An 11775-nucleotide genomic window follows, 5' to 3' on the forward strand; every position below is an offset into this window, starting at 1 on the left:
ACCAGAGAGGATTTATTCACTTCTCCATCCTCAGCACTAAGAAGTGTGCCCAGAACATAGTAGGTGGTCAGGAAAAATGCATTGAACGTTCACACGTGCTACTTTAATGCCATAGCTCACAGAGGGGGAAGGGGTGGTTAGAGAAAACCCTGAATAGACGAATTAAGTTCCTCCTACCCCAGCAGAGTGGAGGGCTTGAAGTAGAAATTAAGTAGGGTTGTTAACTTGTCACCAAACAAATGGGGATTGTGACCTCACACACCCATGGCGGGGACTGCAGTCCATGCTGCTGCCCAGTGCTGAGGCCATGAGTGACCACAAGGTCCAGGGTGGGGCCCGGCCCACTGCCACAATCCCAGTCCACCATGCTGACCGCCCTGTGGCTGCTGCTCAGCTTTGCTGCCCCGGGGCTGGGGGCCTATCTCTTCGTCACCTGTCCCAGGGGGGCGCAGTGCCAGCGGGCCCTGCTCTCAGAGAACGACGTCCTCCTGCACTGTAACTCCTCCGGGGCCCAGTGGTACTACTTCTTCGTGAAGGACAGGACCCGCTGGTTCCACAACCTCCAGGATGTTCCCAACATGGAGATAATGCCCGATGGCAGCCTTCTCATCCGGAGCCCGCTGTCCGCACAGACAGGCTTCTACAGCTGCTGGGACAAGAAGGACGTCCAGCTGGTGCAGTACAAGATTGACTTCCAGGACGTCACCTCCCTGCACATCACTCACAGAGGCCTGGGCCAGGTGCCCCTGCAGAATGACACCCTGAGTCTGGACAGCAAGGAGGTGGTGTTCACCCAGTGGGAGCCCTGGCAGGACTGCAACCGCTGTGGGAAGCTGGGCGAGCGCAAACGCCTGGGGTACTGCTACATCCAGGAGACGCTGGAGGAGCCCATGCCCTGCTGGCTGTATCTGGGGGACGTCACGGTGTGGAACCAACGCCTGCGGCCTGAGATGCAAGTGGAAACCTGCTATGCCGACTGCACCACGTTCGCGGGGAAGCACATCGTTTTTGACAACTTCAAGCTCAGTGAGCAGTCAGGATCCACCTGGCTCACCTGTCCCCTAGGATCCATCTACAGGTGAAGGAAGCGGGCGCCAGCCCCACGCTTGGCCCCTAGCCGGGCTCTCCCAGTCTGGGAGCCTTCTAGGGTGGCCGTGCAGAGAGGGAGGGGTTCTATGCGTGTTGGCCCCACAGGCTCTCTCCTTCGTTTCTTCAGATGTTCCCTTGGCCAGAATCCCCTGGTGCTCGTACACTCTTGAGTTGTATGCAGGTACAAGAAGGCCAGCTCACAGTCAGCGAGGGCTCAGCTGACTGTGCCCGGCCCTGCGCTGGGTGATGCTGTATCCATGGCTGTCAGCACACAGCTGCAGGTCCTGCCCTCAGGAAGCCCCGACCCAGGGGGAATTTGGTCCTGGCAGGGATGGGGGAAGCCCAGGCCAGTGACGGAGCTGTGCTGGGGGAGGCTGGGGCAGCTGTGGGTCTCTGAGGCCTCTGACTCATCTGGGAGGGTGAGCAAGCCCCCAGAGGAGAGGATGGTACCCAGGGTACCCGTCAGGGCCAGCCTCCCCAGGCTCACACTCACGTTCTTGTCTTCCTGCCCGGAGCCCCTGGAATCTCCCCTTTCCCTTCTCATCCCCAAACCATCGGCCCCCACCCCAGTCATAAGTGCCACAACCACTCACAGTGCCATGCTGGCACCATGGGCTATCTGGGCAAACTCTCTTCATGGACGGCGTCCTCCCTCTGCCTCCTGCTGCCCCGGGAGCTGTGGCCTCTGCGGAGGTCACTTATAGATGGGGCAGCTGCAGCTTGGAGGTGCGGTCCTTGCCCAGGGGCATCCGTGGTGAGAGGTGGCAGCGCAGACCCTGAACCTCTCCCTCCTCATGGGTCAGCGGCAGCCCCTCCCTCGCACGGGACACTGGTGAGCGGGGAGCCCTGCAACCTCTGCCGCCTCTGCCGCCACCCTCTGGGTCTCATCTCCTAGTTGATTCCAGCTGTGACTTCCATACCCCTCTTTCTCCCACCCTTGTGTCTTTTTGTCTCCCTTCCTCCTTTCTTCCTCTTCCTCTAAGTGTAAAAAGTAACACCTGGTTCCTAAAAACCCCACAGTTCAGAAGTGCAGGAAAGTGCCTGTGAACCCCTCCTCCCGTCTGGACTGGGGTCCCCCGCTCCATGTCATCCACCTGCTCAGGAGCCCCCATGCATCACAGGGAGCTCGAGGTACAAACCAAGGCGGGTGGCTGAGGCTTCAAGAGTTGCCCATGTCTCCAGGGAGCCGAGCAGAGTGGCATTTCCTGCGGGGTTTCTGTCTCGGGCTCTGGCCTCAGCTAGGTCTGGGTTCCAGTTCCAGCTGTGTGCCTGGGCTGTGGCCTCTCTCTGGGCATGTGTCCCCGTCGGTAGCAGAGGAGTTGTGTTGGTTTCCCAGGACTGCCATACAAAGTGTCAAGCTGAGTGGCTTGACACAACACGAGTACGTTCTCTTCCAGTTCTGGAGGCTAGAAGTCCAAAATCAAGGTGTCAGCAGGGCCACGTGCTCTCAGAGAGGCTGGGGAGCCCCCCTCCGGGTTTCTTGCCGGCTTCTGCTGGTGGCTGGCAGTCCTTGGCCTTCCCTGGCCTATAGGTGCCTCGCTCCGATCTCTGCCTCTGTCATCACTTGGTGTTCTCCCTGTGTGTCCATGTCCTTTGTGTCTCTCCCCCTTTTCTTATAAGGACATGGGTCATATTGGATTTGGGGCCCACCCTACTCCAGTCTGATCTGATATTAACTCATGACAACTGCAACGACCTTATTTCCAAAGAAGGTCACATTCTGAGGCTCTGGTTAGAACGTGAATTTGGGGAAGATACTATCCAGCTCAGCCCGGAGGTCTTGCTGGCCCCAGCCTCATGGGGTCACTGTGATGCCTAAGGGGGCAGATGCTGGAAAGATGCTTCCAGCAGTGTCTGGCCGGGCTCCACACTCTGAGGGACATTAGGGACTGCTTGTCTGATTCGTGGTCTGGTCAGCACTGCCCGTTGAGGGCCCCCTGTGTTCCTCAGCCACGAGGGGCCCGTTGCCTGGTTCATTTGTTCTGTTGCCACGTTTCACTGATTGTTTATAAGCCAAGCTCTGTTCTGGACGCCCGGGATGCAGTGCAGAACAAGACTGCCCTTGCAGAGGAATCAACCGATCACAGGAATAAAATATGCAGTATTTCAGAGGGTGAGAAGGGCAGGGAGGGGAACAGAAGTGGGCGTGACAGTTTTTACCAGGGAGGCCAGGCACGGCGTCTCTGAGAAGGTGGCATCTCAGCCAAGACTGAAAGGAGGGAGGGAGCCGTGCACACTGAGGAGGCAGAGGAACAGCTTGGGCAAAGGCCCTGAGGCAGGAGCGTACCCAGGACGTGGAGGAACATGTAGGAGGCCGGTGTGGCTGCAGCAGAGTGAGGGAGGGAGAAAGTGGAGGGAATGGGGCCAGGCAGGTAAGTGGGGAGCGCAAATCATTTAGGGAGAGTCCTCGCTCATTCCTCCCAATAACCCTGTGCGGTAGGTACAATCATCGCACCCCAGTTTCCAAGTGAGCAAAAGGAGGCTCAGAGCTGGAAGCATTTGGCCAGGTGGCCCGTGAACTGAAGTAGGGGGTGGGGCTCTGAGAGCTCCCGGCCACCCTGCCCCCGGCTCCCCTTGTTCACTGCTACATAGTACTCCTCGGAGGGGGCTCTGCTTGCTGTTCCCAGGGAGGAGGGTGCTGCCGGCCCCACCTCCTTTCAGACATTAGTCCCCCTTTCTCCTTTGGGTGCTGCAGCTGACCTTGTCCTTTTTTGCAGGCCCATCATATGGGAAGCCAAGGACGTGCCTCTGAAGTGGGAGGATCAGCTCTCTGGCCGGGAAGTAGGCGGCTTCCTGGACCCCGCCAACGGCGGCAGGCGTCTGCAGGTCTTCCAGCCGGCTGTCTACAAGTGCTTCGTGCAGCAGGAGCTCATGGGCCACTTCAACCCCAGGCCCGATCCCGAGGTGCTGGAGACTCTGAGAGAGGACGCCTCTCTGCCGCAGGCGGAGGCGGTCGGGAAGGGGAAGGCCGACTCGGTCCTCAAGGGGCTGAAGCTCACGCTGCTGGTGGCCACAGTCCTGGGCCTGCTGGGGGTGCTGCTCAAGCACTTCCGCCCCTCCCAGGGCAGCAGGAGCAAGCAGGTGCTGCTGGTGAAATAAAGCAGAGCCTCCGAGCTGAGACCCACCTCCGTGCCTTGCTCGCCCCACCGCCCCTCCCCCGGCACCGGCCGCTGCCAGCCCCACGCTGCCCTCTGAATCTGCATGGTCCAGAGCAGACTGCTGTCATGGCCAAGGGCGACTGAGCGCCTCCCTGTTCCAGGGGCCGCACTGTTAGCTCGTTAGCAATCCCGGGTGAGGAAACTGAGGCAAGGCTACCTGTCCAGTGATTGGTGGGGGCTGCGGTTCAAACCCAGGCTGCCTGGCTCGAGCCCTGTGCTCCTCACAGGGAGGAGGGGAGGGGTGGGATGAGGCCATTTTGGGGGTGAGTCTCTGGGTGTGGGAAACTGTAGCCCTCTCACTCACCCCCAGAGACAAGGGCTGAGACTGGGGGTGGGCATGGGTGACCCCCAGGCTCCCAGGTCCGCGCTGGGAGCTGCCCTTCCTTGACGTCTCTTGCCCCACCCTGCCCTGGTTGTCCCTAGAGACACCAGGCTCTACCATATCTCCCCAAGTCAGATGGTGCTGCCAGAGCGGTGGCCCAGGGCAGCCGGACCTGCGTCCCCCTTCCTGGTTCCTGCAGTGGAAAGAGCCCCTGAGAGCCTGAGAAAGGGAGGCAGCCCCTCCAGCAGGACAGGGTGCCAGCCCCGGCCCAGCTGACCAGTGGGAATCACAAGGCCTGGCTGTTCCCAGAAATTATATACACTGTTGGGCAGAGTGCAGGAGTGAGGAATAAAATATTAATGCCGTATAAAATTCATTGCCCTAATACTCCATTGTGAAGCCGCGACAGGACAGATCCGAAACCTCCAGAACAGATCTTCTGCCCCCAAGGAGAGGGCGGGGCTCACCCCCACATACCACACACTGTCACCAGAACACTTAAGGCTTCGCATGGTGGCCAGAGGGGTAAAGCTTCCTGCAGAATGGGACACGCTCATGGAGAACTGAAGGGGTCCCTTCGGAAACAGAGGCAGAGAATTAGCAACAGTGATAAGAGAAAATATTTGTGGGCCCTCTGGCCTAGTCAGAACTCACACCCTTCACAAGAATGATGTCCTCACAGCCCGCCGGGAGGCTGGGTTTACTCTGAACCTTGCTTTGTAGCTGAGAACATCAGGGCACAGAGGGCTCAAGCAACCGGCCTGAGGTCACACAGTGAACTTGGGAAGGGGCCAGCGATGGAAGAGGGAAAGACCTCTGGGCCCCCTGACCTGCTCCCAGGAAACCCCCCGGGGTCCTGTAAACCCAGCAACCTCTGTGTAGTAGCTGGAGGTGGAACACCGGAGCCAAGCACGGGTCTGTCTGCACAGCACTGAAGGTCACACAACTCACAAGCAAGGTTGTTGGGGCCCCACGGTGGCAGCCAGACCCTAAGGTGACCCCAGGGATTCCCACCTCCTGGTGTCCACACCTGTGTGTGATTCCCTTCCCCCTCGGCGTGGACGCCCGTGACCTCCTCCTACAGTAGAAGAGTGTGAAGGTGTCGGGATCAGGTGACGTTATGTAAGACTCTGCCCAGGTGGACTAGAGGAGAGAGGCTCCGGGCTCGATGAAGTCAGCAGGCGTGTTGAGGAAGCCCACACGGCAGGGAGCTCTGGGCAGCCTCTGGGGGTGGAGGGTGACAGTCAACAAAAAGCCGGAGCCTCTGTCACACGGCCACAAGGAAATGGACTCTCCCAACAACCTGAGTGAGTTCGGAAGCAGATCCTTCTCAAGGGGAGCCCACAGATGAGAATGCAGCCTGACCGAGACCTTGACTGCAGCCGAGGGAGACCCCAAGCAGAGGACCCAGTCAAGCCATGTCTGGACTCCTGACCTGCAGACGCTGGGGGGTCATCAGCGTGTGTGGTTTTCAGCTCCTAAGTGTGTGCCAATTTGTTAGGTGACAAACACACCCACTCACGTCCCAAGCCCACCCGGAAGGCCCCTCCAGCTTCAGCGGTTACGTGGATGGTACCTGGATGCACCAGTGGCTTCCTGACTGCCCTCGGGAGCCTGCCGGGCCAGGCGAGGGGCAGGCTGGCAGCTGGGCAGTGGGTGCCCCCAGGAGCAACCCTCACCCGTGAGGGCGGGTTGGAGAATAGACCCCCAGCTTCCCCAGCCCTGATGGCACAGTCTAAGCCACACTCTCCTCACTCTCTCAGAGGGTCCCCAGTGGCACCAGCTTCAGCTGCCGCCAGCTCACTAAGGCCCCGTTTATCAGCTCACCTGCTTCCCGCCTCCCTTTCCCTCACTTCTGCTTCCCGAGATTATATTCTTCAAATATTTTTTCAGCCTCGCAGTCCCTCTCGTCTCCTGGGACCCTGAAGACATGAATATTAGACCTGTGATTGTCCCATGGGTTCCTGAGACCATTAATTTCCTCCAGTCTTCTCTGTGGTTCAGACTGGAGAATGTCTCGATCTGTCTTCAGGCTCACTGACTCCTTCCTCTCTGAGCTCTGTTCTGCTACTCAGTCCATTGGTGAGCCTTTTCCTCTGGTTTCTGTCTGGCTGTTCTTTATACCTTCTATTACCTTGTTGATGCTTTCTATTTTACTTTCTATTTTATATTTATAAATATATATTATAAAATAGATATTTCTATTTTAATCTTTGCTTTTAGGGAACCCTAACTGAGACGCCAGGGTTGCTAACTCGATGGCCTACATGAACCAAGTGGATAACATAAATAAGGAGAAAGGCTGTGGGAAGCTGTTGCAATGCCTGAGTTCTAGTCCCAGGCTGAGGGGAAGGGACTATGAGGCTGTGTCATAACGTTCCAGCTGATTATCACCGTGCACAAATGCAGGCCTGGTTCCTCTAAAAGTTTCACATGGTTCTGGAAATTGAGATGTTTGAAACTGTCCAATTTATGAATGTTGGCTCAAAAAAGTTTTCAAACACAATGCCAGCCAAATAAAACACATCTGCTGGCTAAATTCAGCCCATGGTTGTGAGTTGAAGCCAAGTGTACATTTCCACTTTTAATCATTCATTCAACAAATATTTATTGAGCTGGAGTAGCCAGGGACCGCTTCTCTGAAGAGATGACATGTCAGATGACCCTTGAATAACAAGAAAGAGCCAGATAAGTAGAGATCTGGGGAACGGTATTAGTTTCCTGGGTCTGCTGCAACAAATTACCACAAACTCAATGGCTTAAAACCACGCAAATTTATAATCACACAGTTCTGGAGGTCAGAAGTCCAAAATTGGTCTTATTTGGGTCTTAAATGGGCCTAAGCTCAAGATGCTGGCAGGACTGGATTCCTCCGGAGCCTCAAGGAGAGGAGCCCGTTGGCCAGCCTTCTCCAGCTTCTTAGCTCTTCCTCCATCTTCAGAGCCAGCACCCAAGCCTCCGCAAACCTCTCCCGACTCTCTGACCTGTGCTTCCAGGGTCACAGCTCCTTCTCCAACTCTGACTCTCCCGCCTCCCTCTTGTGATTACACCCGGCCCACCCACGAATCTAAAACCATCTCCATCTCAAGACCCTCACCTTCATGAGCCCTGCAGAGCCCCTTCCACCACGTAAGGGAACGTTTTGCGGGTTCCGGGGCCTAGGAGCAGACCCTTTTGGGGGGCCATTGTTCAGCCTACCACAGTGGTCCCAGGCAGAGGCAGCATTCATGAGGGCCCTGGGGTGGGCGTCTGCTGGGTGGATGGAACTGACCAGGGCAGGCAGGACATCAAGGAGGCAGCTGGGGGCCAGACCTTCTGGGGCCCTGCAGACCAGGGCGAGGGTTTTGGACTTTATTAGAAGTGAGATGGGAGCCATGGGAGGCTTTCGAGCCGTGGAGGCACGTGGTCTGATGTCCCTTTAAAAAGGTGATTCTGAGAAGGTAGAGTCCCTTACAGGGAAGGGCGGGGCAGCCCTCAGCTTAGAGCAGGGAGTGGCAGCCACTCTCCAGGTGGCCAACCGGACAATGAGAAGCTTTCCTCACCCAGCGGAGAAGGGGTCAGCCCGCCCTCGCCAGCCTCCGCCACACCTCCGAGTGCGTGTAAGTCACAACGTGCCCCATATGCCATTTTTAAACATCATATTCTGTCCTTTCCTTTCCATTTTATAATTTTTTTCAGACTTTATTTTTTTAGAGCAGTTGGTTCACAGCTCAATTGAGGGGAAAGTACAGAGATTTCCTATATAGCCCTTCCCACACACATGCCTGGCCTCCCCCACTATCAACACGCCCCCCCAGAGTGGTCCATTTGTTACAGCTGATGAACCTACACTGACACATTGTTATCACCTAGTGCTCATATTTTGCATTAGGGTTCACTCTCTGTGTTGTACATTCTACAGTTTGGACAAATATATAATGACATGTATCCATCACGATAGCATCATACAGAATAGTTTCACTGCCCTAAAAATGCTCTGTGCTCTGCCCACCCATCCCTCTCTCCCCGCTAACCCCTGGCAACCACTGAACTTTTTACTGTCTCCATAGTTTGCTTTTCCAGAATGTCGTCCTTTCAGACTGGCTTTTTTCACTTAACGATGTGCATTTAAGTTTTCTCCATGTCCTTTCATGGTTTGCTAGCTCATTTCTTTTTAGCGCTGAATAATATTCCATTGTCTGCCTGTCACACGGTTTGTTTATCCATTCACCTACTGAAGGACGTCAGGGGTGCTTCCAAGTGACAATTATGAATCAAGCTGCTATGAACATCAGTGTGCAGGTTTTTGTGTGGACATAAGTTTTCAGCTCCTTTGAGTAAATACCAAGGAGCACAATTGCTGGACCGTGTGGTAAGAGAGTGTTTAGTTTTGTAAGAAACTGACCAGCTGTCTTCCAAAATTGCTGTACCATTCTGCGTTCCCAGGAGCAATGATGAGAGTTCCTGTCGCTCCACGTCCCCCCCAGCATTTGGCGTTGTCAGTGTTCTGGATTTGGGCCATTCTAATAGGTGTGTAGTGATATCTCATTATTGTTTTAATTTGTATTTCCCTGATGACATATGATGTGGGGCATCTTTTCGTGAGCTTATTTGCCATCTGTATATCTTCTTTAGTTAGGTGTCCCATATTGTAATTTTTTAACTTCTCAGGCCTACTTTTTTAAAAATATAATTGTTAATGAAGCAATTCCAGCACCTGGCCCTGCTATCGTCTCTCCTATCTGCTAGAGAAAGAGAAGAGAATAAAGAGAAAAATTCCTTTTTTCTGACGCTTCGGAAATGCAGACAAGACTGCTACAAGCCTATATGTCACCTTCATGCAAGGTTGAAAAAGGCTCCTTTCATGTGGACAGCCCCATACCAGGGAGCTGGCTGGGTGATGGGGCACAGAGTGGGTCCCTACTTGCCCCTTGGCTGGCCACGTTGCACAGTGCTCAACCTGTGGAACTCTACATGGTAACCCGAACACAGACACTTTATGCACCATGAAATCAACCTTGCAAATGTCACTTCTACCGAGGAGTCCCATAAGTCATTCTGTGTTAGTCAGGATGGGGTAGGCTCTGTTGCAGTAATGAATAAACCACAGAACAAACACAAAGATTCCTTTCCGGCTCACATCACAATCAGATGCAGCCCAGGGCTTTCTTCCAAGTGATGACTCAGAGACACAGGCTGCCATTTGAAGTCCGGCTTCCAAGGTCACCACGGAATGGACAGAGAGAACACGCATTCAAACATAGGGGTTAGGGCCGGCCTTCAAGTGTCATTCGTTTCATCCCAATTCTATTGGCCAGAACTCAGTCACATCAGCCCCACTTAACTGCAAAGGAAGCTTGGAAATGTGGCCTTCTGTGCGCCTAGGAAGAGGAGGTAAATTGTGGGGTATCTGGCCAATTATTGCCACAATCCAGGCATCAGAGACTGTGACCATGTCCTCTGAAGCAAATTTACCCCCTAAAAAAATCTGCAGTTCTGATTCCTTGTACTAATTTGTTGACCTGAGAGTAACATTTAAATCGACATCTCTGAATTCCTAAAACTTATATATGCTCATTCTTTCCTTGTTCACATGTAAGACGATCATTGGTTCCTATCTCTTTTCTCACATTTAGGTAAAAATAAATCTTGAATCTGCCAGAGTCTCATTAGACAAAGAGTTTCAGAGGGTCCACATCCTTCACCAACAGCTCGGGGCCCATGCTGTTGGCCTTCTGGGGTTCCTGGCCCTGCTCTCCCTGAATGCTCCAGCAAAGCCGGGAAGATCCTGCACCTGCCTACAGTCCCGGCCATGACCGCTCACAGCTTCCAGAAGCAGAGCAGCTTCCCTTCGCGGCCCACAAGGCCTGCACGGATGGGCTGCTCTCAATTCTCCTCTTTCCTGACACCATATGTGTCCCCACCACCCCACCCCTGGCTCCAGCCGGACTGGCGGCCTTTAAGCCACTTCTACTCGTTATTCCTCACCACGCTGTGCCCTCCACCTAGAAAACCCTTCCTTCCCCCTTCTCTTGGTTGAGGCCTCTGCTCAAGCATCATTGCCTTGTGGAAGCCTTCCCACCACACACAGCCTCTCCGAATGGTCATGAGTGCTGCTCATCAGATCTCCCCGGCTCTCCACCTTCAGGCGCAGGGTAGTAGGGCACTTCCTGGCCTCCTTATGGTTGGGTGGGGCCATGCAACTAGTTCTGGCCAATGAGATGCGGGCAGAAGTAATACGAGTCATTTCCAGGTTAGAGCACTTAACTGCCAGAGCAAGATACTTTAGAGGCCTCTTTCCTCTCTGCAGAACGCACAGAACCTGACACGGAAGGTGTTCTGCCAGCCTGGGGTACAGAAGGAGCAGAGCTCCAGCTGACCCACCATAGACATGGCGCATGAGTAAGAAAGGAACTTTTGTTATTATAAACCATAAGGCTGTTTGTTACCACAGCATAACCCTGTGCATCCTGACTGATACATTCTCCTTCCAGAACTCTTGTCGCTGTTGCCATTTTTCACTTGTTTCTGTCACTGTTGGGTTAATGCTTTTCTTTACCCACCCATCTGAGAGCCCCATGAGGTCAGGGATACTTCTGTTGTTGTTTACCCGCTGTATCCCCAGCTCCTGAAAGAGCTGGAACACGGTAAGAGCTCAATAAATGTATGTGAACTGATTGAAGGAAGAAATGAGCGAGCAATAAGCCCAGCAGGTGGGCACCATTATCCTATTTTACAGGGATGAAATGGAAGCCCCGAGTGGCTGCATCCGTTGCTTGGTGTCCCCTGGCAGGTGAGTGGCAGAGATTAGATCAGAGCCCAGGTCTAACTGAGTCCAGAATTTGTACTGTGCACCTACCTTTCCTGAATGGGAAGGCCTCGGGGTCCCAGCTGCACCTCTTTCCCAGGGTCTTCGGCTCTCCCACCAAGGAAAGTCTCTGTGATGGTGACATTAAAGGCTGAAGGGCTTGGGAATCTATGGGCCATCGGTCATCTACTCTGGAATGATCCACAGCTGGGCAGACAAGGCAAGGAGTGAGAGGGGCATTGGTCAACTCCCTCTTTGTCCTTCATTTGACCTCTTTTTTAAACAATTTCCATTAATTGAGCGCTCACTGTCTGCCAGGCACTGTGTCAAGACCATGAGCTCATAGGATCATGAGCTTACAGCATCATCATGACCATCCCAGGGGATTCCTATTTGTCACAGCGGGACAGTGAGGGGCG

General features: G+C 54.3%; 1 protein-coding gene across 1 annotated transcript; it reads left to right on the top strand.

Annotated features, from left to right (window-relative positions):
* Positions 1 to 365: 365 nt before the first annotated feature.
* On the top strand, positions 366 to 4872 carry LOC124249828 (protein FAM187B-like). Its single transcript, XM_046681271.1, has 2 exons — positions 366 to 1078; positions 3807 to 4872. Exons 1-2 carry the CDS (start codon positions 366 to 368, stop codon positions 4186 to 4188), a joined length of 1095 nt encoding a protein of 364 aa, XP_046537227.1. The 3' UTR covers positions 4189 to 4872.
* The last annotated feature ends 6903 nt before the right edge of the window (positions 4873 to 11775 follow it).

Source organism: Equus quagga, chromosome 13 (genome assembly GCF_021613505.1).
Source record: "Equus quagga isolate Etosha38 chromosome 13, UCLA_HA_Equagga_1.0, whole genome shotgun sequence".
In the NCBI taxonomy this organism is placed as follows: Eukaryota; Metazoa; Chordata; class Mammalia; order Perissodactyla; family Equidae; genus Equus; species Equus quagga.